Raw genomic sequence first — 26,628 nt, 5'->3', positions numbered from 1 at the left:
GTGGGGACCAAAACTGGACACAATATTCTGAGTGAGGACTGACCAAAGTCTTATATATGGACAAAATGGTTTGAGCCTGAAGAGAATTCTGTACTATAACACTGTGATCGTATTCTTCTCAATGGACTTCAGTCCTGTACCCTGTAGGGTGTAAGTATACTTGGCGTTGTTCCTACCTACATGCATAACACTACATTTATCTAAGTTAAATGCCATTTGTTTAGCAGGAATCCAGTCCTCCATCATATTAAAATCTGCTTTTAGTAATTTATTCTCATCCGCAGCCCTAACACGCGCAAATCTTCGTATTATCTGCAAACCTGCGAACCGTTTCCGCAACACCTACATTCAGGTCATTAATGACGATAATAAAAATCAATGGTCTTAACACAGATCCCTGTGAGACATCACTGGTCATCAGGCTCCAAGCAGATCCATAACCGCTAATAACTATTTACAGCGTAAAGGAATGCAGCCAGTTCTCAATCCACTGGAACCACTTCCCATCAATTCAATGGGACAGACCACCTCAACATGGGGTGGGAATGGGACAGACCAACTCAAGAAGGGCTGGGAATGGGACAGGCCAACTCAACATGGGGTGTGAATGGATCAGACCAACTCAACATGGGGTGGGAATGGATCAGACCAACTCAACATGGGGTGGGAATGGGACAGACCATCTCAACATGGGGTGGGAATGGATCAGACCAACTCAACATGGGGTGGGAATGTGACAGACCACCTCAACATGGGAATGGATCAGACCAACTCAACATGGGGTGGGAATGGGACAGACCATCTCAACATGGGGTGTGAATGGGACAGACCATCTCAACATGGGAATGGGACAGACCATCTCAACATGGGGTGTGAATGGGACAGACCATCTCAACATGGGGTGTCAATGGGACAGACCATCTCAACATGAGGTGGGAATGGGACAGACCAACTCAACATGGGGTGGGAATGGGACAGACCATCTCAACAGGGGGTGTGAATGGGACAGACCATCTCAACATGGGGTGTCAATGGGACAGACCATCTCAACATGGGGCGGGAATGGGACAGACCATCTCAACATGGGGTGTGAATGGGACAGACCATCTCAACATGGGGTGTCAATGGGACAGAACATCTCAACGTGGGGTGGGAATGGGACAGACCATCTCAACATGGGGTGGGAATGGGACAGACCATCTCAAGAAGGGCTGGGAATGGGACAGACCAACTCAATGTGGGAATGAGACAGACCACCTCAACATGGGGTGGGAGTGGGACAGATCACCTCAACATGGGGTGGGAATGGGACAGACCAATTCAACATGGGGTGTGAATGGGACAGACCATCTCAACATGAGGTGGGAATGGGACAGACTATCTCAACATGGGGTAGGAATGGGACAGACCACCTCAACATGGGGTGGGAATGGGACAGACCACCTCAACATGGAGTGGGAATGGGACAGACCACCTCAACATGGAGTGGGAATGGGACAGACCACCTCAACATGGGGTGGGAATGGGACAGACCACCTCAACATGGGGTGTGAATGGGACAGACCATCTCAACATGAGGTGGGAATGGGACAGACCAACTCAACGTGGGGTGGGAATGGGACAGACCAACTCAACGTGGGGTGGGAATGGGACAGACCATCGCAACGTGGGGTGGGAATGGGACAGACCAACTCAACGTGGGGTGGGAATGGGACAGACCATCGCAACGTGGGGTGGAAATGGGACAGACCATCTCAACATGGGGTGGGAATGGGACAGACCATCTCAACATGGGGTGGGAATGGGACAGACCATCTCAAGAAGAGCTGGGAATGGGACAGACCATCTCAACATGGGGTGTGAATGGGACAGACCATCTCAACGTGGGGTGGGAATGGGACAGTCCATCTCAAGAAGGACTGGGAATGGGACAGACCACCTCAACATGGGGTGGGAATGGGACAGACCACCTCAACATAGGGTGGGAATGGGACAGACCAACTCAAGAAGGGCTGGGAATGGGACAGACCAACTCAACGTGGGGTGGGAATGGGATAGACCATCTCAACATGGGGTTGGAATGGGACAGTCCATCTCAAGAAGGGCTGGGAATGGGACAGACCACCTCAACATGGGGTGGGAATGGGACAGACCATCTCAAGAAGGGCTGGGAATGGGACAGACCATCTCAACGTGGGGTGGGAATGGGACAGACCAACTCAACATGGGGTGGGAATGGGACAGACTATCTCAACATGGGGTGGGAATGGGACAGACCACCTAATAGCACTGTGGGAGAACCTTCACCACACGGACTGCAGCGGTTCAAGAAGGCGGCTCACCACCACCTTCTCAAGTGCAACTAGGGATGGGCAATAAATGCCGACCTGGCTAGTGATGCCCACATCCAAGGAATGAATAAAAAACACACCTGCCACTAGTCCTGTCGGAGTGACCTTCTCTTGCTGCAGAAGGCTGAGGAATTAGGCGGTGATCAGATGTGACGGGTCCGGCCTTCTCCACCAGTTTCCTTGCTCCAGTATTCCCGACCTTGAGTGTCCAGTGTACTGAGCACAGTCTCTGTTGACAGCGCCCTGGGCTAAGTTTCCAGTCTGAGTTCATGGTTCAGTTAAATGATACAGAATGAGTGGTGGGTATAAATCAGAGATCAGCCTAGCAAGTTCTAGCTCGTAAAGAAGGTAACAAGCTGCCACCATCTGTGAAGCGCTTGTTAGCTCCACAAAAACCTCAACTTTCAGTGAGGATCAGCTGGGGATAGGAATCCAAACCCTGTCATTTGGAGAGTGTAGGTAAATGTAGTGATGAAATGTGTGTTTTAAACTGTTCCTATACTGGGACATAAGGATTTTGAGAGAAAGGGAGAGAGAGAGACAGAGAGAAAGAAGAGAGAGAGAGACTGAGAAACAGACAGAGAGCAAAACAGAGATCGACAGAGACATAAAGGGAAACAGAGAGAGAGACAAAGAGAGATGGAGAGAGGGGGGAGAAAGAGAGACAGAGTCAGTGAGGGGGGAGAGACAAAGAGAGACAGATCGGAATAATGACAGAGAAAGAGAGAGACAGTGGGAGAAAAACAGAGAGAATGTTGTGTGGGGAGGGGGTGGGAGTTGGAGGGAGAGCTCCTGGCGAGGAGGTGGAGTAGAAATGAAGAAACGAGCAAGCCTTGCATTTCTCCAGCTGCTGATCACATCCCTGAGAAACATCACACAGAACTTTATGTAAAATGAATGACTCTGAGGTGCAGCAAGTGTTATGAGGGTAAATGGGGATGTAAAGAGCCGAATACCTGTTTCAGGTGCGGGCTCCTATCCCAATGGTGCACTTCCGGCTTGTAATGAGCGTGCCCTTCCTGCCCGCCATATCGGTGGGTTAGGCAGCAATTTAGTGCCCGAAAAAAGGGTATGGCGTCACGGAATTTCTAGGCCATTGTATTTTGCCTGTTACATTTTAGCTACTTGGTTAGGATACTAAAGTTAAGACTCTGCAGCCTAATCACAATGGCTTTTTACTCTCACTATTGCTCGAGCTCTTTGTTGGGTTAGGCACAGTTCCAGTCCAGTCAGAACAACTGCAGCATATTAATATCAGTGTTGAGATGATACATCCTTCATTTTAAAGCACCTTTTGTGCAGGGTTAACAGAAGAGCCTGAGATATACTACGAGGCTCAGTCGCCTAAGCCACAACCTGTCGTTACCTTGGTATAACTAAGCACGCCTCTCAGCCCGTACTGTGGGAAACAACCCAGTGCCTGTCAGTAGACAGAGCAATAAACTCCTGGGCAACTACTAGTTCCCAGCATGAGTTGCCAAGCCTCCAGGATTGTCCTGGAGTCTCCAGGAATTATAGGGTAATCTCCTGGGCACCGCTTCCAGAAAAATCATAGGGGCATTCCAAAAATGTGTGTTTTTTTCCATTTACTTTGAATACTTTTGTTTATTTGTTATAAAAATATTGGCGATGGGTCAAAGGTTCTTTGACTGAGAGCCAAGAACCATCCAATCGGGTAACGTGAGCTTGCTGTACTCAAGTTGGCTGTCACGTTTTCCTACGTTTCAAAAGTACTTAATTGGCTGTGAAGCGCTTTGCGACATCCTGTGGTCGTGAAAGGCGCTATACAAATGCGAGTTGTTTCCTTTTATATATAAGTGTAGATTGTTACTGTAATGGTGCTTGGAGTCACTCATGGACCTTTCTTCTCCAGATATTCTGTGCCCTCGTGTACATGGCGATGGATGGAAGTTACAGAATCAGGAGCGATATGTTAACATTTCAGGTAGAGTATCTCACTTCAGGGTCACTCACTAACCGTCATCATGGGCCACAATCCCCCCTGACTTTTGCTGAAGGCCCAGTCATTGGAATCCTGTACCACACAATGACTTGGGATGAGTTGGCAGCTGGCACTGCCCACAATGAGCTCCATGACCTCAATCATCCCGGATCTATGTACCTGCCCCTCAGATCTGCTCAATCTCTCACTAACCTCCGCCTTTGATACCTTTGTCCCCATTAAAATCATTACTCTCTCTCAACCTTGGTATGACTACCAGCTTCACTCCCTTAAGTCCAACAGACACAGACTTGAACGTTTATGGCGGACAACTAGTTTAGCCATTCATCTCCAGATCTGGTTGGACCACATAAAGACCAATCGGGTCCTGCTCTCCTTTGCCAAAACTGCTCACTATTCCAGGATCATCCTGCAATACAAAGATAATCCCTGGCTTCACTTCCCAACTACAAACTGGCTTCTTAATCCTCTCTCCCCTGCCCCTTCTACACTCATCTCCAACTTCAAGTGTGAGGAGCTCATGGACTTCTTTGTCACTAAGATGGAGACCATCCGTTCAGTTGCCTCTGCCACTTCCTTCCCTTCCCCTAGCCCACTGGGCCAAACTTCCCCTGAAATCCCCCATGCCCTAGCCCTGAACTCACATCTTTCTCTAGTTTCTCTCCGATCTCCCCTCGTGCCCTCTCCAACTCATGTTGTCCATGAGACCCACCTCCTGCTACCTCGAGCCTATTCCCACCAAACTATTGACCACCCAACTTCCCTTCCTGGCTCCCATGTTAACTGATGTTGTTAACAGTTCCCTCTCCTCAGGTACTGTCCCCCTCTCCTTCAAATCTGCCGTCATCACTGACTCTTCAAAAAAGACACCCTTAACCCCTCTGTCCTTGCAAACTACTGCCCCAATCCAATGTCCCTTTCCTCTCCAAAGTCCTTGAACGTGCTGTCATCTCCCAAATCCGTGCCCATATTTCCCGCAACTCCATGTTTCAATCCCACCAATGAGGTTTCTGCCACAGTACCGAAACAGTTCTTATCAAAGGTACAAATTACATCCTATGTGACTGTGACCGTGGCAAACTATCCCTCCTCATCCTTCTCGACCTGTCTGCAGCGGTTGACACGGTTGACCACACCATCCTCCTCCAACGCCTCTCCTCGTTTTCTAGCTCAGCAGACTGCCCTCGCCTGGTTTCACTCTTATCTATTCCGTCATAGCCAGAGAATGTCCTATGATGGCTTCTCTTCCCACTCCTGCACCATTACCTCTGGAGTCCCCCAAGGATCTGCATGGTGCTGTAACTCTCATCCATGTATTTGTTACCTCGAGACTCCACTATTCCAACACACTCCTGGCTGGCATCCCATCTTTTACCCTCCATAAACTTCAGCTCATCCAAAACTCTGCTGTCCTTATCCTAACTCGCACCAAGTCCCGTTCACCCATCACCCCCTGTGCTCACTGACCCGTGTCCTAACTCGCACCCAGCCCCGTTCACCCATCACGCCGTGCTCGCTGACCCGTGTCCTAACTCGCACCAAGTCCCGTTCACCCATCACGCCTGTGCTCACTGCCCCGTGTCCTAACTCGCACCAAGTCCCGTTCACCCATCACCCCTGTGCTCGCTGACCCGTGTCCTAACTCGCACCAAGTCCCGTTCACCCATCACCCCCTGTGCTCACTGACCCGTGTCCTAACTCGCACCCAGCCCCGTTCACCCATCACGCCGTGCTTGCTGAGCTACAATGGCCCCCAGTCCAGCAACGCCTCGAATTTTAAAATTCTCATCCTTGTGTTCAAATCCCTCTGTGACCTCACCCACCCAACTCTGTAACCACCTCCAGCCCTAAAACCTTCCAACAACTCTGCATTCCTCCTCCTCCAACTGTGGCCTCTTGTGCGACCCCACTTCCTTCGCCCCACCATTGGCGGCCTGCCTTCAGCCATCTAGACCCTATGCTATGGAATTCCATCCCGAAACCCCTCCGTCTCTCCACCTCTCTCTTCCTTTAAGACGCTACTGAAGACTAATGTCCCCCGTAAGCTGCACTGCCTCCTGTGCGGCCTGCCACCCGCAATGCGCGGCCCAGTCAAATATCTGCGCATGCGCGGTACCGACAAAGTAAAGTCCAGTGAGCGGCTTGCGCGGGACCTTACAGATGACCGCGCAGCTTCGTGGGAACATTGCTTAAGACCCACCTCTTTGACCAAGCTTTAGTCACGCCTCCTAATATCTCCTTCTTTGTCTCTGTGTGTATTTTTATCTGATTACGCTCCTGTGAAACGCCTAGGAATGTTTTACTGTGTTAAAGGCGCTATATAAATGCAAGTTGTTGTTACCTTTTCTTTTTCCTAAAATTCACAATTCTACAAAGGGGAGGTGCTCATCGATGAGGACCACTGATATACAGGAGCTGAAGTATTTTAGGCTAAGTTAAAAAGCTAGAACGCCCCTCCCCCTGCAGTGTCCACGGATGGTGAGCCGCGTGACTCCGTGCGAACGGTGTTTACAGGAGTGTGTGCAGAGCGCAGCATTCCTGCACTGAAATCACTGACAACTTCGAGTCTGAGAGTTCACATCTGGTCGAGGGGAGATCCAGGTGTTCTGCAGGGCTGCTGACTCACTGTGGGTGGGCTGGGAGAAGCAGACCCAGCCGTTCCTCCCCTGATGCACTGGGCTCAGAGTCGGGCCTACACCTGGGCTGGGAGAAGCAGGCCCAGCCGTTCCTCCCCTGATGCACTGGGCTCAGAGTCGGGCCTACACCTGGGCTGGGAGAAGCAGACCCAGCCGTTCCTCCCCTGATGCACTGGGCTCAGAGTCGGGCCTACACCTGGGCTGGGAGAAGCAGACCCAGCCGTTCCTCCCCTGATGCACTGGGCTCAGAGTCGGGCCTACACCTGGGCTGGGAGAAGCAGACCCAGCCGTTCCTCCCCTGATGCACTGGGCTCAGAGTCGGGCCTACACCTGGGCTGGGCACAGCCCTGAGCCTCATGGGAGTGGCCCAGTCCAGGATCCACCTCTAAAATGAGGCTGACACTAGCACCCTGATGATGTGTTGGTGATGGAGGCTGGAGTGGTCCATCGAATCCCGTGGGTCAGCTCCATGACAGGACTGAAGGGGACAAATTAGGAAATGATAGAAACCTGCAAAGCCCTGATGTCAGGACAGTTGACATTTATTAATGCTCTTTCTTGCCTTGCAGGCTTTAATTTGCTCAGGAGATTCTCTCTCTTTAAGACACCAGCGGTGAAGAAAATTCGAAATCCAACGGGATCTTTGATCGTGAGATTAGGAAGCCTATCGCTCGTCAGACCCACTGAGTAAGTCCCAGTTTGTGTGGTGCTGGAAGCCGCGACTGTACACAGTGAGCTAACGGCGGGCTTAGTTGGGTCTTGATTTGGGAGAGAGTCTTAATGGGATCACAGTTCAGAGTGACACCGTCCCCTTGAAAAGGAATCTGGCGAAATGTGATTACTCGAGGAGAGCTATGGGGGTGAATTTAGCGGGGCGGGTGGGGGTGGGGATTCTCTTCCAATCGTCTGCTGTAAATTTGACTCAAGAGCCGCGGAAATTGCTGTTGCCATTGTCGTGAGGGGGTCGGGGTTTGGGAGTGGGGGTGTAAGCCCGGGGACTCCCTGGTCCTTAGATGGCTCCCAAGCCCCCTGAAGGTGGTCAATCACATAACCCCGCAACGTTGGAGGGGGCAGCGGAGAAGGCCGAGGATGGGCGGATCCCAGCACATGCAATTTCAGGCCAGTGCTTTTACAGGAAGCTGTGGCATTGTGTTGTGTAGTTGTACGAAAGCCTGAAGGGCAGTCCATGTTTACGGGGGAATTTCTCTCTCTCTTTCCCACAGTCTTTTAAAGTAGTGGGTGTTAAAAATGGAAGATGGCCTCTCTCACTGAGTTCCACAATAGAGGCTGTCTATAGGAATCAGGCCAGTTGATTGATCTCGAAATTAGTCAGGATAAGGAGCTTTCACATTATCAAGGCTCTAGCAGGCATTTGACTCTCTCGCAATGTGTGACAAATTGTCTGTTAGCATTACATGCAAACCATCCCGTCTGCTGTGCCCTTTGATGGTGAGTAGTTGACTCGTGTGTGTGGCCTCTCTCTCTGAGTGTTTCACACTCCTGTATCTGGAGAGGCCTCTCTCTCTCAGTCTCTCACACTCCTGTATCTGGAGAGGCCTCTCTCTCTCAGTCTCTCACACTCCTGTATCTGGAGAGGCCTCTCTCTCTGAGACTCTCACACTCCTGTATCTGGAGAGGCCTCTCTCTCTCAGTCTCTCACACTCCTGTATCTGGAGAGGCCCCTCTCTCTGAGTCTCTCACACTCCTGTATCTGGAGAGGCCCCTCTCTCTCAGTCTCTCACACTCCTGTATCTGGAGAGGCCCCTCTCTCTCAGTCTCTCACACTCCTGTATCTGGAGAGGCCTCTCTCTCTCAGTCTCTCACACTCCTGTATCTGGAGAGGCCCCTCTCGCTGAGTCTCTCACACTCCTGTATCTGGAGAGGCCTCTCTCTCTGAGTGTCTCACACTCCTGTATCTGGAGAGGCCCCTCTCTCTGAGTCTCTCACACTCCTGTATCTGGAGAGGCCCCTCTCTCTCAGTCTCTCACACTCCTGTATCTGGAGAGGCCTCTCTCTCTCTGAGTCTCTCACACTCCTGTATCTGGAGAGGCCTCTCTCTCTCTGAGTCTCTCACACTCCTGTATCTGGAGAGGCCCCTCTCTCTCTGAGTCTCTCACACTCCTGTATCTGGAGAGGCCTCTCTCTCTGAGTGTCTCACACTCCTGTATCTGGAGAGGCCCCTCTCTCTCAGTCTCTCACACTCCTGTATCTGGAGAGGCCCCTCTCTCTCAGTCTCTCACACTCCTGTATCTGGAGAGGCCTCTCTCTCTCAGTCTCTCACACTCCTGTATCTGGAGAGGCCTCTCTCTCTCAGTCTCTCACACTCCTGTATCTGGAGAGGCCTCTCTCTCTGAGTGTCTCACACTCCTGTATCTGGAGAGGCCCCTCTCGCTCTGAGTCTCTCACACTCCTGTATCTGGAGAGGCCCCTCTCTCTCTGAGTCTCTCACACTCCTGTATCTGGAGAGGCCTCTCTCTCTGAGTGTCTCACACTCCTGTATCTGGAGAGGCCCCTCTCGCTGAGTCTCTCACACTCCTGTATCTGGAGAGGCCTCTCTCTCTCAGTCTCTTACACTCCTGTATCTGGAGAGGCCCCTCTCTCTCAGTCTCTCACACTCCTGTATCTGGAGAGGCCCCTCTCTCTCAGTCTCTCACACTCCTGTATCTGGAGAGGCCCCTCTCGCTGAGTCTCTCACACTCCTGTATCTGGAGAGGCCTCTCTCTCTCAGTCTCTCACACTCCTGTATCTGGAGAGGCCTCTCTCTCAGTCTCTTACACTCCTGTATCTGGAGAGGCCCCTCTCTCTCAGTCTCTCACACTCCTGTATCTGGAGAGGCCTCTCTCTCTCAGTCTCTCACACTCCTGTATCTGGAGAGGCCCCTCTCTCTGAGTCTCTCACACTCCTGTATCTGGAGAGGCCTCTCTCTCTCAGTCTCTCACACTCCTGTATCTGGAGAGGCCCCTCTCTCTCAGTCTCTCACACTCCTGTATCTGGAGAGGCCTCTCTCTCTGAGTGTCTCACACTCCTGTATCTGGAGAGGCCCCTCTCTCTCAGTCTCTCACACTCCTGTATCTGGAGAGGCCCCTCTCTCTCAGTCTCTCACACTCCTGTATCTGGAGAGGCCTCTCTCTCTGAGTGTCTCACACTCCTGTATCTGGAGAGGCCCCTCTCGCTGAGTCTCTCACACTCCTGTATCTGGAGAGGCCTCTCTCTCTGAGTGTCTCACACTCCTGTATCTGGAGAGGCCCCTCTCGCTGAGTCTCTCACACTCCTGTATCTGGAGAGGCCCCTCTCTCTCTGAGTCTCTCACACTCCTGTATCTGGAGAGGCCTCTCTCTCTGAGTGTCTCACACTCCTGTATCTGGAGAGGCCCCTCTCGCTGAGTCTCTCACACTCCTGTATCTGGAGAGGCCTCTCTCTCTCAGTCTCTTACACTCCTGTATCTGGAGAGGCCCCTCTCTCTCAGTCTCTCACACTCCTGTATCTGGAGAGGCCCCTCTCGCTGAGTCTCTCACACTCCTGTATCTGGAGAGGCCCCTCTCTCTCAGTCTCTCACACTCCTGTATCTGGAGAGGCCCCTCTCTCTCAGTCTCTCACACTCCTGCATCTGGAGAGGCCCCTCTCTCTCAGTCTCTCACACTCCTGTATCTGGAGAGGCCCCTCTCTCTCAGTCACTCACACTCCTGTATCTGGAGAGGCCCCTCTCTCTCAGTCTCTCACACTCCTGTATCTGGAGAGGCCCCTCTCTCTCAGTCTCTCACACTCCTGTATCTGGAGAGGCCTCTCTCTCTCAGTCTCTCACACTCCTGTATCTGGAGAGGCCCCTCTCTCTCAGTCTCTCACACTCCTGTATCTGGAGAGGCCCCTCTCTCTCAGTCTCTCACACTCCTGTATCTGGAGAGGCCTCTCTCTCTCAGTCTCTCACACTCCTCTATCTGGAGAGGCCTCTCTCTCTCAGTCTCTCACAGTCCTGTATCTGGAGAGGCCTCTCTCTCTCAGTCTCTCACACTCCTGTATCTGGAGAGGCCCCTCTCTCTCAGTCTCTCACACTCCTGTATCTGGTGAGGCCCCTCTCTCTCAGTCTCTCACACTCCTCTATCTGGAGAGGCCTCTCTCTCTCAGTCTCTCACAGTCCTGTATCTGGAGAGGCCTCTCTCTCTCAGTCTCTCACACTCCTGTATCTGGAGAGGCCCCTCTCTCTCAGTCTCTCACACTCCTGTATCTGGAGAGGCCTCTCTCTCTCAGTCTCTCACACTCCTCTATCTGGAGAGGCCTCTCTCTCTCAGTCTCTCACACTCCTGTATCTGGAGAGGCCTCTCTCTCTCAGTCTCTCACACTCCTGTATCTGGAGAGGCCCCTCTCTCTCAGTCTCTCACACTCCTGTATCTGGAGAGGCCTCTCTCTCTCAGTCTCTCACACTCCTGTATCTGGAGAGGCCTCTCTCTCTCAGTCTCTCACAGTCCTGTATCTGGAGAGGCCTCTCTCTCTCAGTCTCTCACACTCCTGTATCTGGAGAGGCCCCTCTCTCTCAGTCTCTCACACTCCTGTATCTGGAGAGGCCCCTCTCTCTCAGTCTCTCACACTCCTGTATCTGGAGAGGCCCCTCTCTCTCAGTCTCTCACACTCCTGTATCTGGAGAGGCCCCTCTCTCTCAGTCTCTCACACTCCTGTATCTGGAGAGGCCTCTCTCTCTGAGACTCTCACACTCCTGTATCTGGAGAGGCCCCTCTCTCTCAGTCTCTCACACTCCGGTATCTGGAGAGGCCTCTCTCTCTCAGTCTCTCACACTCCTGTATCTGGAGAGGCCTCTCTCTCTCAGTCTCTCACACTCCTGTATCTGGAGAGGCCCCTCTCTCTCAGTCTCTCACACTCCTGTATCTGGAGAGGCCCCTCTCTCTCAGTCTCTCACATTCCTGTATCTGGAGAGGCCTCTCTCTCTCAGTCTCTCACACTCCTGTATCTGGAGAGGCCTCTCTCTCAGTCTCTCACACTCCTGTATCTGGAGAGGCCTCTCTCTCTCAGTCTCTCACACTCCTGTATCTGGAGAGGCCTCTCTCTCTGAGTGTCTCACACTCCTGTATCTGGAGAGGCCCCTCTCGCTGAGTCTCTCACACTCCTGTATCTGGAGAGGCCCCTCTCTCTCTGAGTCTCTCACACTCCTGTATCTGGAGAGGCCTCTCTCTCTGAGTGTCTCACACTCCTGTATCTGGAGAGGCCCCTCTCGCTGAGTCTCTCACACTCCTGTATCTGGAGAGGCCTCTCTCTCTCAGTCTCTTACACTCCTGTATCTGGAGAGGCCCCTCTCTCTCAGTCTCTCACACTCCTGTACCTGGAGAGGCCCCTCTCTCTCAGTCTCTCACACTCCTGTATCTGGAGAGGCCCCTCTCGCTGAGTCTCTCACACTCCTGTATCTGGAGAGGCCCCTCTCTCTCAGTCTCTCACACTCCTGTATCTGGAGAGGCCCCTCTCTCTCAGTCTCTCACACTCCTGCATCTGGAGAGGCCCCTCTCTCTCAGTCTCTCACACTCCTGTATCTGGAGAGGCCCCTCTCTCTCAGTCACTCACACTCCTGTATCTGGAGAGGCCCCTCTCTCTCAGTCTCTCACACTCCTGTATCTGGAGAGGCCCCTCTCTCTCAGTCTCTCACACTCCTGTATCTGGAGAGGCCTCTCTCTCTCAGTCTCTCACACTCCTGTATCTGGAGAGGCCCCTCTCTCTCAGTCTCTCACACTCCTGTATCTGGAGAGGCCCCTCTCTCTCAGTCTCTCACTCTCCTGTATCTGGAGAGGCCTCTCTCTCTCAGTCTCTCACACTCCTCTATCTGGAGAGGCCTCTCTCTCTCAGTCTCTCACAGTCCTGTATCTGGAGAGGCCTCTCTCTCTCAGTCTCTCACACTCCTGTATCTGGAGAGGCCCCTCTCTCTCAGTCTCTCACACTCCTGTATCTGGTGAGGCCCCTCTCTCTCAGTCTCTCACACTCCTCTATCTGGAGAGGCCTCTCTCTCTCAGTCTCTCACAGTCCTGTATCTGGAGAGGCCTCTCTCTCTCAGTCTCTCACACTCCTGTATCTGGAGAGGCCCCTCTCTCTCAGTCTCTCACACTCCTGTATCTGGAGAGGCCTCTCTCTCTCAGTCTCTCACACTCCTCTATCTGGAGAGGCCTCTCTCTCTCAGTCTCTCACACTCCTGTATCTGGAGAGGCCTCTCTCTCTCAGTCTCTCACACTCCTGTATCTGGAGAGGCCCCTCTCTCTCAGTCTCTCACACTCCTGTATCTGGAGAGGCCTCTCTCTCTCAGTCTCTCACACTCCTGTATCTGGAGAGGCCTCTCTCTCTCAGTCTCTCACAGTCCTGTATCTGGAGAGGCCTCTCTCTCTCAGTCTCTCACACTCCTGTATCTGGAGAGGCCCCTCTCTCTCAGTCTCTCACACTCCTGTATCTGGAGAGGCCCCTCTCTCTCAGTCTCTCACACTCCTGTATCTGGAGAGGCCCCTCTCTCTCAGTCTCTCACACTCCTGTATCTGGATAGGCCCCTCTCTCTCAGTCTCTCACACTCCTGTATCTGGAGAGGCCTCTCTCTCTGAGACTCTCACACTCCTGTATCTGGAGAGGCCCCTCTCTCTCAGTCTCTCACACTCCGGTATCTGGAGAGGCCTCTCTCTCTCAGTCTCTCACACTCCTGTATCTGGAGAGGCCTCTCTCTCTCAGTCTCTCACACTCCTGTATCTGGAGAGGCCCCTCTCTCTCAGTCTCTCACACTCCTGTATCTGGAGAGGCCCCTCTCTCTCAGTCTCTCACATTCCTGTATCTGGAGAGGCCTCTCTCTCTCAGTCTCTCACACTCCTGTATCTGGAGAGGCCTCTCTCTCAGTCTCTCACACTCCTGTATCTGGAGAGGCCTCTCTCTCTCAGTCTCTCACACTCCTGTATCTGGAGAGGCCTCTCTCTCTCAGTCTCTCACACTCCTGTATCTGGAGAGGCCTCTCTCTCTCAGTCTCTCACACTCCTGTATCTGGAGAGGCCTCTCTCTCTCAGTCTCTCACACTCCTGTATCTGGAGAGGCCCCTCTCTCTCAGTCTCTCACACTCCTGTATCTGGAGAGGCCCCTCTCTCTCAGTCTCTCACACTCCTGTATCTGGAGAGGCCCCTCTCTCTCAGTCTCTCACACTCCTGTATCTGGAGAGGCCCCTCTCTCTCTGAGACTCTCACACTCCTGTATCTGGAGAGGCCTCTCTCTCTCAGTCTCTCGCACTCCTGTATCTGGAGAGGCCTCTCTAACCCTTCAGGGGCCCTTGAAGTGAATACAAACTGTGGAATTCTCCTGTAATCCTTAGTTCTTGCAAAAGATTTGAATTCTGTGGGTGAACTGTAATATATCTCATCTATAGGCAAGGTTGCATCTTATTGGTCTACAGCAGACCTTCAGCCTGAAGTCCTGTTGTTCCTTAGGCTCCTGTAGATTAGTGTTCTAAAAGGCATGCATTAATGCCCTGTGGAATGATTCCAGTTGTATTATTTCTAAGTATTGTGTAGCTTCAGCGGCTTTCTAAAGCAACTTGACTTCTGTTCGTTTCTTAACCTGTAATAAATCTGACTACATAGTTTAGCCTGTATACATTGGTGTGTCAGTATGTAATTTTTCACCTTTCGGAGGAGAAAGGAGATGTGTTGGGCATCACATGTGGTCTACAGCGAGCAGCATTCTGCGATGAGAGTATAATTGTTAATCTGGGCATGTTACACAGCACATACAAGGACCAGGTTTTGGTTTTGCACCAGGAAACTCAGTTGCCTTCAGAAACCATAAACACACAACAAAGGCATTGGGAAAATCCCCAACAGTTGATCCTGGTTGCTCCAGACCGACTTTGCTGCTGTAAGGAGGGGATGGGAGGGTTGGTAGTCTGCAAGGAGAAGATCAAATGAAAACCTACCCCGTGATAAAGAAAGACTTCCATTTATGGAGCAGTTTCTCATGTCTCTCAGGAACAACAAGGGACTTCAATGAGGAATGTGCTCTGTGTGTTCCTTTGAATTGTGCGAAGCTACGAATTTGTCAGAATCTTGTAATCCCCAGTTACAACGTTCCTCCGCCCTTTCCATTATCACAATGTAGAACCGGAACTGAGGTGCATTTCCTTCAGTGATGTGAACTGCAATGTTTCCTGAAAAACCCCAAATATTGCTGAATTCCCATTGAGTTAGTGTTAGGAGAATTTGCAGATTATTCAGTGACATTAGCATCAAGTTTGTAGAATTCACCTCAGTCCCACTGGCAGAATGACTTCAGCCAATGGGCCCACCTTCACTGGATTGGCTCCCTCAGCATAGGCTGGGGGTGGAACCTGGGCTCTTCCTGCTCTGTGTGGTGCTCAGGACCACACTGAGTGAGATCAGGTGACTCAGCACAGGCTGGGGGTGGAACCTGGGATCTTCCTGCTCCGTGTGGGGCTCAGGACCACACTGAGTGAGATCAGCTCCCTCAGCACAGGCCGGGGGTGGAACCTGGGCTCTTCCTGCTCTGTGTGGTGCTCAGTACCACACTGAGTGAGATCAGCTCCCTCAGCACAGGCCGGGGGTGGAACCTGGGATCTTCCTGCTCCGTGTGGTGCTCAGGACCACACCGAGTGAGATCAGCTCCCTCAGCACAGGCCGGGGGTGGAACCTGGGCTCTTCCTGCTCTGTGTGGTGCTCAGGACCACACTGAGTGAGATCAGCTCCCTCAGCACAGGCCGGGGGTGGAACCTGGGCTCTTCCTGCTCTGTGTGGGGCTCAGGACCACACCGAGTGAGGTCAGCTCACTCCGCACAGGCTGGGGGTGGAACCTGGGCTCTTCCTGCTCTGTGTGGGGCTCAGGACCACACTGAGTGAGTTCAGGTGACTCAGCACAGGCCGGGGGTGGAACCTGGGATCTTCCTGCTCTGTGTAGGGCTCAGTACCACACTGAGTGAGATCAGCTCCCTCAGCACAGGCCGGGGGTGGAACCTGGGATCTTCCTGCTCTGTGTGGTGCTCAGGACCACACCGAGTGAGATCAGCTCCCTCAGCACAGGCCGGGGGTGGAACCTGGGATCTTCCTGCTCCGTGTGGAGCTCAGGACCACACCGGGCAATGCAGTTATTTAATTTGATATTGAAGAGCCGGATTGGACTGAGTTTTAATTGAAGATTAGATACAGACACACACAGTAATTTAAACACACACAAACCTTTCCTTTTTGATGCTAATTTATTAATCTGATGAAACTGCAACATTACAGTTTGATTACAATCTCTTTCGAGGCATATCACAATGTGCGAGCGTTACAAATCACGGTGTAATATAAGCAATGAGAAAGCGAGAGAGAGAGAGAGAGAGGGAGGGGGAGCAGGCAGTAATAATTCCAAATCAGCACCATCACAGTCCGGGACAGAATCCGTTTCCACTAAAGGGACTTTCTCACCGTCTGACTCGGCCCCTCAACACCACACACTTGGACATTTGATTCTTTTATTGTCTGTGTGTGTTTGACAGAGTCAGCAGGCAGCAAACTGCCTCTGTCACCTTTGTACTGGTGCACCTTGTAACTGGGATACACAACGATTCCCGCTGGGATTTTAAAAAGGGCACCAGCGGCATAAACAAGGAAGAATGTGTGGATAAAGTAGGTGGGCTGGTCTGTTCCGGTCAGTTTGTGTCATTCTCTGGGCTTTAATCAGGGTTCAGTGTGTAGGGTAACACCAGGGGGATTTACACCACGCTGGGTCCTGTATACCCCGAGCTCATTCCCTGGCTCACCATCTCCACCTCTCTCCACATATTGATGGAGAATGACAGAGGTTCTTGTACAGTGAGTTTGGAGCCATCACCCAGATACTGAGGGAGGTGAGAAACTGAAAGGTCCCAGTGAATAGTCCCTGACCCAAATATAATCAGCCCTGTGAGGAATTCCTCTTTATTCTAGAGTACACTGTTGCTGCCTGGTCTGATTTCGGTAGAACAGATCTCCCAGGTCACACAGATGTGTTCCAGCAATGCATTCAGTTCCGGGAGGGAAAACTTAACAATAATATTGCCAAGATACAGGTAGAATTGTACATTACTTTGCTGCCAGAGCAACAGTTCGTTGGCATAATGTGGCGTCGCATAGGAGAACTAACCATAACTGCGGGACGTTTCAGAGACTGTCCTCACGCAGAGAGTAAAGGCGTACAAAGAGCGGAAATACCTTGGTTTCAGTTTGACAAAACTGTTCCCGGATTTGGCTGGAAATATCAGTGATTTCCCTGCCAAGCCTGTAAAATATGAAGAGTTTAGATCTTGTTAAGTGACTGTTTGAAATGGTAACAGTAGTGAGCGGCATACTGGGAGAGAGAGATATAAAGGAGATGATAAAAGGAAAGGAAGAAAGGCTTGCATTTATATAGCGCCTTTCACAACCCCAGCACGCCCCAAAGCACTTTACAGCCAATGAAGTACTTTTGAAGTGTAGTCACTTTTGTAATGTAGGGAATGCAGCAGCCAATTTGCGCACAGCAAGCTCCCACACACAGCAATGAGATAATGACCAGGTAATCTGTTTTAGTGATGTTGGTTGAGGGATAAATATTGACAAGGACACCGGGGAGAACTCCCCGCTCTTCTTCAAAATAGTGCCGTGGGATCTTTTATGTCTACCCGAGAGGGCAGATGGGGCCTCGGTTTAACGTCTCATCTGAAAGACGGCTCCTCCGACAGTGCAGCACTCCCTCAGTAGAGCACTGGAGTGTTTACCTTGATCCTGTGCTTAAGTCTCTGGAGTTGGCCTTGAACCCATGACCTTTGACTCATAGACGAGAGTGGAACCATTGAGTCACAGCTGACACAAAGGAGGCGACTGACCCAAAACACGTCTGTAAAATAATGCAGTTCAATCCACAAGGCCAGACTGATTGTTGCTGAAACATGTCTGCCGCTCAGGCCGAACGGGCACAAGCTGACAGGCAGCTTCAAACACACCTCAAAGAGCTGGTGACTCCTGGACGGCCCCGATGTGTAAAAGCGAGAATCTACACAGGCTTTGAGTGGTCAGTCTGCACAACATTCAATCACTTGTACTGGAGCAATACAAGGCAAGGGTGAAAGGTCAAAGTGAGTTCCAAAGCCTTGAAAGTACAGCATTGGCTGTATATTTATGGGGGGAAAGGGAACAAGGAAATGTCACCTCTGGAAAGCTGTTCAACTTTTACAACAGCTGCATTCTCGGGAATTGTAAATGCTTTTTAATACTTCACATTGGTACATTTAAAAACAATAAAAAATGGAAAAACAAAATTATCTAGATTTTCAATGACGCCACCACCTAGCAAAGAATTAGCTCAACAATTACTGTCACACATCCACCCCTCACCGCCTCATTTCACAGACACTGTACTCTCTCCAGACACAGTTCACACAGACACTGCACTCCCTCCAGACACAGTTCACACAGACACTGGACTCTCTCCAGACACAGTTCACAGACACTGTACTCTCTCCAGACACAGTTCACACAGACACTGCACTCTCTCCAGACACAGTTCACACAGACACTGTACTCTCTCCAGACACAGTTCACACAGACACTGTACTCTCTCCAGGCACAGTTCACACAGACACTGTACTCTCTCCAGACACAGTTCACACAGACACTGCACTCTCTCCAGACACAGTTCACACAGACACTGTACTCTCTCCAGACACAGTTCACACAGACACTGTACTCTCTCCAGACACAGTTCACACAGACACTGTACTCTCGCCAGACACAGTTCACACAGACACTGTACTCCCTCCAGACATAGTTCACACAGACACTGTACTCTCTCCAGACACAGTTCACACAGACACTGTACTCTCTCCAGACACAGTTCACACAGACACTGTACTCTCTCAAGTCACAGTTCACACAGACATGCACTCTCTCCAGACACAGTTCACACAGACACTGTACTCTCTCAAGTCACAGTTCACACAGACATGCACTCTCTCCAGACACAGTTCACACAGACACTGTACTCTCTCCAGACACAGTTCACAGACACTGTACTCCCTCCAGACACAGTTCACACAGACACTGTACTCTCTCCAGACACAGTTCACAGACACTGTACTCCCTCCAGACACAGTTCACACAGACACTGTACTCTCTCCAGACACAGTTCACAGACACTGTACTCCCTTCAGACACAGTTCACACAGACACTGTACTCGGTCCAGACATAGTTCAGACACTGTACTCTCTCCAGGCACAGTTCACACAGACACTGTACTCTCTCCAGACACAGTTCACACAGACACTGTACTCTCTCCAGACACAGTTCACACAGACACTGTACTCTCTCCAGACACAGTTCACACAGACACTGTACTCTCTCCAGACACAGTTCACACAGACACTGTACTCTCTCCAGACACAGTTCACACAGACACTGTACTCTCTCCAGACACAGTTCAGACACTGTACTCTCTCCAGGCACAGTTCACACAGACACTGTACTCTCTCCAGACACAGTTCACACAGACACTGCATTCACTGCAGACACAGTTCTGCAGTACAGGACACTCTCTAGTACAGGACGCTCTCCAGTACAGGACACTCTCCAGTACTGGGCACTCTCCAGTATGTGTCACTCTCCAGTACAGGACACTTTCCAATACAGGACACTCTCCAGGACAGGACACTCTCCAGGACAGGACACTCTCCTGTACAGGACACTCTCCTGTACATGACACTCTCCAGTACAGGACACCCTCCATTAAAGGACACTGTCCAGTACGGGACACTCTCCAATACAGGGCGTTCTCCAGTAAAGACTCTCTCCAGTGTGGGACTCTGTCCAATACAGGCCACCCTCCAGTAAAGGAAGCTATGCAGTACAGGACTCTCCAGTACAGGACACTCTCCAGTACTGGGCACTCTCCAGTATGTGTCACTCTCCAGTACAGGACACTTTCCAATACAGGACACTCTCCAGGACAGGACACTCTCCAGGACAGGACACTCTCCTGTACAGGACACTCTCCTGTACATGACACTCTCCAGTACAGGACACCCTCCATTAAAGGACACTGTCCAGTACGGGACACTCTCCAATACAGGGCGTTCTCCAGTAAAGACTCTCTCCAGTGTGGGACTCTGTCCAATACAGGCCACCCTCCAGTAAAGGAAGCTATGCAGTACAGGACTCTCCAGTACAGGACACTCTCCAGTACAGGCCACCCTCCAGTACAGGACACTCTCCAGTACAGGCCACCCTCCAGTAAAGGAAGCTATGCAGTACAGGACACTCTCCAGTATAGGACGCTCTCCAGCACAGGACACTCTCCAGTAAAGGACACTCTCCCATACAGGGCACTCTCCAGTACAGGGCATCTCCAGTACGGGACTCTCTCCAATACAGGTCACTCTTCAGTATGGGACACTCTCCAGTACAGGACATTCTCCAGTACAGGACATTATCTAATACAGGACACATTCCAGTACAGGACACTCTGCAATACAGGTCACTCCCCAGTATAGGACACACTCCAGTACAGGACACTCTCCAGTACAGGAAACTCACCAGTAAAGGACACTCTCCAATACAGGGCTCTCTCCAGTAAAATCCACTCTCCAGTATGGGACACTTCCAGTAGAGGACACTCTCCAGTACAAGACACTCTATTTTACAGGACACACTCCAGTACAGGACACTCTCCAGTACAGGACACTCTCCAGTACAGGACATTCTCCAGTACAGGACATTCTCCAGTACAGGACACTCTCCAGTACAGGACACTCTCCAGTACAGGACACTCTCCAGTATAGGACATTCTCCAGTACAGGACACTCTCCAGTACAGGACACGCTCCAGTACAGGACACTCTCCAGTACAGGACACTCTCCAGTACAGGACACTCTCCAGTACAGGACATTCTCCAGTACAGGACACTCTCCAGTACAGGACACTCACCAGTAAAGGACACTCTCCAATACACAGCACTCTCCAGTATGGGACACTCTCCAGTACAGGACACTCTCCAGTACAGGACACTCTCCAGTACAGGACTCTCTCCAATACAGGTCACTCTCCAGTATGGGACACTCTCCGGTAGAGGACACTCTCCAGTATGGAACTCTCTGCAGTACAGGACACTCTCCAATACAGGTCACTCTCCAGTATGGGACACTCTCCAGTACAGGACTGTAAAAGCTTCTATAGATATGTGAAGAGAAAAAGATTGGTAAAGACAAGTGTACGACCCTTGCAGTCAGAATCAGGGGAATTTATAATGGGGAACAAAGACATGGCAGACCAGTTAAATACATACTTTGGTTCTGTCTTCCCAAAGGAGGACACAAATAAACTCCCAGAAATGTCGGGGAACATAGGGTGTAATGAGAGGGAGGAACTGAATGAAATCCGTATTTGTAGGGAAATGGTGTTAGGGAAATTGAGAGGATTGAAGGCTGATAAATCCCCAGGGCCTGATAATCTACATCCTAGGGTACTTAAGGAAGTGGCCCTAGAAATAGTAGATGCATTGCTGGTCATCTTCCAAACTTCTATAGACTCTGGAACAGTTCCCATGGATTGGCGGGTAGCTAATATAACCCCACTTTTAAAAAAGGTGGTAGAGAAAAAAAGGGGAATTATAGACCGGTAAGCCTGACATCAGTAGTGGGGAAAATGCTAGAATCCATTATAAAAGATGTAATAGCAGAGCACTTGGAAAACAGTGACAGGATCAGACAAAGTCAACATGGATTTACAAAAGGTAAATCGTGCTTGATTTGCTGGAATTTTTTGAGGATGTAACTGGTAGAATAGATAAGGGAGAGCCAGTGGATGTGGTGTATTTGGACTTTCAGAAGGCTTTCGATAAGGTCCCACATAAGAGACTAGTGTGCAAAGTTAAAGCACATGGGATTGGGGGCAAGGTACTGACTTGGATAGAAAACTGGTTGGCAGACAGGAAGCAAAGAGTTGGAATAAATGGGTCTTTTTCCGAGTGGAAGGCAGTGACTAGTGGGGTACTGCAGGGATCAGTGCTAGGACCCCAGTTATTCACAATATATATTAATGATCTAGACGAGTGAACTAGATGTAATACCTCCAAGTTTGCAGACGACACAAAGCTGGGTGGGCGTGTGCGCTGTGAGGAGGATGCCGAGAAACTCCAGTATGATTTGGACAGGTTGGGTGATTGGGCAGATGCATGGCAGATGTAGTATAATGTGGATAAATGCGAGGTTATCCACTTTGGTGGCAAAAACAGGAAGGCAGATTATTATCTGAATGGCAGTAGATTGGGAGAAGGGGAAGTGCAACGAGACCTGGGTGTCCTTGTGCACAAGTCACTGAAGGTGAGCATGCAGGTGCAGCAGGCGGTTAAGAAGGCAAATGGTATGCTGGCCTTCATAGCGAGACGATTCGAGTACAGGAACAAGGATGTCTTGCTGCAGTTGTACAGGGCCTTGGTGAGACCACACCTTGAGTATTGTGTGCAGTTTTGGTCACCTTATCTGAAGAAGGATGTTCTTGCCATGGAGGGAGTGCATGAAGATTCACCAGACTGATACCTGGGATGGCAGGAATGACGTATGAGGAGAAATTGGGTCGATTAGGCTTATATTCACCAGAGTTTAGAAGAATGATAGGGGATCTCATTGAAACTTATAAAATTCTAACAGAACTAGACAGACTAGATGCAGGAAGGCTGTTCCCGATGGTGGGGGTGTCCAGAACCAGGGGGCAGAGTCTAAGGATAAGGGGTAAGCTTTTTAGGACTGAGATGAGGAGGAATTTCTTCACGCAGGGAGTGGTGAACCTGTGGAATTCTCTACCACAGAAGACAGCTGAGGCCAATTCATTAAATATATTCAAGAAGGAGTTAGATATATTTCTTAAGGCTAAAGGGATCAAGGGATATGGGGAGAAAGCAGGGACAGGATACTGAATTCGGATGATCAGCCATGATCGCATTGAATGGCGGAGCAGGCTCGAGGGGCCGAATGGCCTACTCCAGCTCCTATCTTCTATGTTTCTCCAGTACAGGACATTATCCAATACGGGACACTCCAATACCGTTACTCTCCAGTACAGGACACTCTCCAATACAGTACACTCTTCAGTACAGGACTATCTCCAGTACAGGACGCTCTCCAGTACCGGAGGCTTTCCAGTACAGGACACTCTCCAGTAGAGGACATTCTCCAGTACAGGATGCTGTCCAGTACAGTACTCACTGCAGTACTGGACGCTCTCCAGTGCTGGACATTCTCCAGTAAAGACTCTTTCCAGTGTGGAACTCTCTCCAATACAGGACACTCTCCAATACAGGACACTCTCCAGTACAGGACACTCACCAATACAGGACACTCTCCAGTACAGGACACTCTCCAGTACAGGACACTCTCCAGGAGAGGACATTCCCCAGCACAGGACACTCTCCAGTACAGGCCATCCTCCAGTAAAGGACGCGCTCCAGTACAGGACGCTCTCCAGTACAGGACACTCTCCAGTGCAGGACGCTCTCCAGTACAGGACTCTCTCCAGTACAGAACGCTCTCCAATACAGGACACTCTCCAATACAGGACACTCTCCAGTACAGGACACTCTCCAGTACAGGACACTCTCCAGTAGAGGACACTCTCCAGCACAGGACACTCTCCAATGCAGGCCACCCTCCAGTAAAGAACGCGCTCCAGTACTGGATGCTCTCCAGTACTGGACGCTCTCCAGTACAGGACGCTGTCCAGTACAGGACGCTGTCCAGTACAGGACGCTCTCCAGTACAGGACGCTGTCCAGTACAGGACGCGCTCCAGTACAGGACGCTCTCCAGTACAGGACACTCTCCAGTACAGGACATGCTCCAGTACAGAACGCTCTCCAGTACAGCACACTCTCCAGTACAGGACAATCTCCAGTACGGGACTTTCTCCAGTACAGGACATGCTCCAGTACAGAACGCTCTCCAGTACAGGACACTCTCCAGTACAGGACACTCTCCAGTACAGGACAATCTTCAGTACGGGACTTTGAGCCATGCGGGCTTAGATCGGGAAACATTGGTGGAATGTTGACAGAGTGGAAGAAGGAAAAGGACCTGGCTTGGATTGTTGGCCATTTTTGGCAATGAAATCATGAACGTGCCTCTGTTGACAACAGATATAACGCAATCCTGGCATTCATTGGGCGGGCGTTTGGCCTCTGCCCAAAAAAGGAGCTACCTGGGTCGAGCATTTGGGAAGACAGGTTAGAAGTACAGTGACCATTTTGGGCAACTGTTAACTGAGATCAGATAATTCAGCACAGAGCGGAGATTAAGTGCAGAGTACCTTTTAACTGCTCTCCTATGCTTTTATCTGAGGAGACCCATCTCTCGCACACCTGTAACAGGGGAGATCCCTCCAACATTCTGTCTTGCACTTCTGTGTTTGGGGAGACCCCGCTAACCTCTGACTCCAACTTTCTCCAACTAAATATTGGTAAGAATAAAGCCATTGTCTTCAGTCCCCACCACAAATTCCGTTCCCTAACCATCAACTCCATCCCTCTCCCTGGCAACTGTCTGAGGCTCAACCAGATTGTTCACAACTGAGGCGTCATACTTGACATCGAGATAAGCTTCTGACCACAAATCCACGCCATCGCTAAGGCCACCTATTTCCACCTCCATAACATTGCTCGACTCCAGCCATGCCTCAGCTCATCTGCTGCTGAAACCCTCGTCCATGCCTTTGTTACCTCTAGACTTGACTATTCCAACGCACTCCTGGCCGGCCTCCCACGTTCTACCCTATGTAAACTTGAGGCCATCCAAAACTCCGCTGCCCGTGTCCTAACTCGCACTAAGTCCCGTTCACCCATCACCAATATGCTCACTGACCTACATTGGCTCCCGGTTAAGCAATGCCTCGATTTCAAAATTCTCCTCCTTGTTTTCAAATCCCTCCATGCCTCGCCCTATCTTATCTCTATAAACTCCTCCAGCCCCACAACCCTTCGAGATATCTGTGCTCTTCTAATTATGGCCTCTTGAACAGCCCCAGTTTTAATCACTCCACCATTGGCGGCCATGCCATCAGCTACCAAGGCCCTAAGCTCTGGAATTCCCTCCCTAAACATCTCCATCTCTCTACCTCTCTTTCCTCCTTTAAGACTCTCCTTAAAGCCTACCTCTTTGACCAAGCTTTTTGGTCATCTGCACTAATATCTCGTTATGGCTCGGTGACAATTTTTGTTTTATAATACTCCTGTGAAGCGCCTTGGGAAGTTTTACTACGTTGAAGGTGCTATATAAATACAAGCTGCTGTTGTCTCACACTCCTGTATCTGGGGAGACCTCTTTCACACTCCTGTATCTGGGGAGACCTCTCTCACACTCCTGTATCTGGGGAGACCTCACTCACACTCCTGTATCTGGGGAGACCTCTCTCACACTCCTGTATCTGGGGAGACCTCTCTCACACTCCTGTATCTGGGGAGACCTCTCTCACACTCCTGTATCTGGGGAGACCTCTCTCACACTCCTGTATCTGGGGAGACCTCACTCACACTCCTGTATCTGGGGCGACCTCCCTCACACTCCTGTATCCGGGGAGACCTCTCTCACACTCCTGTATCCGGGGAGACCTCTCTCACACTCCTGTATCTGGGGAGACCTCTCTCACACTCCTGTATCTGGGGAGACCTCTCTCACACTCCTGTATCTGGGGAGACCTCCGTCACACTCCTGTATCTGGGGAGACCCTCTCTCACACTCCTGTATCTGGGGAGACCTCTCTCACACTCCTGTATCTGGGGAGACCTCTCTCACACTCCTGTATCTAGGGAGACCTCCCTGACACTCCTGTATCTGGGGAGACCTCTCTCACACTCCTGTATCTGGGGAGACCTCCCTCACACTCCTGTATCTGGGGAGACCTCCCTCACACTACTGTATCTGAGGAGACCTCTCTCACACTCCTGTATCTAGGGAGACCTCCCTCACACTCCTGTATCTGAGGAGACCTCTCTCACACTCCTGTATCTGGGGAGACCTCCCTCACACTCCTGTATTTGGGGAGTCCTCCTTCATACTCCTGTATCTGGGGAGACCTCTCTCACACTCCTGTATCTGGGGAGGCCTCTCTCACACTCCTGTATCTGGAGAGACCTCTCTCACACTCCTGTATCTGGGGAGACCTCTCTCACACTCCTGTTTCTGGGGAGACCTCTCTCACACTCCTGTTTCTGGAGAGACCTCTCTCACACTCCTGTATCTGGGGAGACCTCTCTCACACTCCTGTTTCTGGGGAGACCTCCCTCACACTCCTGTATCTGGGGAGACCGCTCTCACACTCCTGTATCTGGGGAGACCTCTCTCACACTCCTGTATCTGGGGAGACCTCTCTCACACTCCTGTATCTGGGGAGACCTCTCTCACACTCCTGTATCTGGGGAGTCCTCTCTCACACTCCTGTATCTGGGGAGAGCTCTCTCACACTCCTGTATCTGGAGAGACCTCTCTCACACTCCTGTTTCTGGGGAGACCTCTCTCACACTCCTGTATCTGGGGAGACCTCTCTCACACTCCTGTTTCTGGGGAGACCTCTCTCACACTCCTGTATCTGGGGAGACCTCTCTCACACGCCTGTATCTGGGGAGACCACCCTCACACTCCTGTATCTGGGGAGACCTCTCTCATACTCCTGTA

At 51.0% G+C, this 26,628-nt stretch overlaps 1 protein-coding gene across 7 annotated transcripts in view; it reads left to right on the top strand.

Moving 5' to 3' along the window:
• col16a1 (collagen, type XVI, alpha 1) overlaps nucleotides 1–26,628 on the top strand; it is a 636,201-nt gene that overhangs the window by 101,814 nt on the left and 507,759 nt on the right. For all 7 annotated transcript variants that reach the window (XM_085962342.1, XM_085962338.1, XM_085962337.1 and 4 more), the window contains exons 3-4: nucleotides 4,225–4,296; nucleotides 7,520–7,637. In XM_085962342.1, coding sequence (XP_085818468.1) covers nucleotides 4,225–4,296; nucleotides 7,520–7,637 — 190 coding nt within the window. The remainder of the gene's footprint in view (nucleotides 1–4,224; nucleotides 4,297–7,519; nucleotides 7,638–26,628) is intronic.

This window comes from Somniosus microcephalus, chromosome 20 (assembly GCF_052327205.1).
Source record: "Somniosus microcephalus isolate GS21.2 chromosome 20, FLI_Smic_1.0, whole genome shotgun sequence".
NCBI classification, from domain to species: domain Eukaryota; kingdom Metazoa; phylum Chordata; class Chondrichthyes; order Squaliformes; family Somniosidae; genus Somniosus; species Somniosus microcephalus.
Note: the sequence above shows the minus strand (reverse complement) of the source record. Positions and strands in the feature narration are given on the sequence as shown.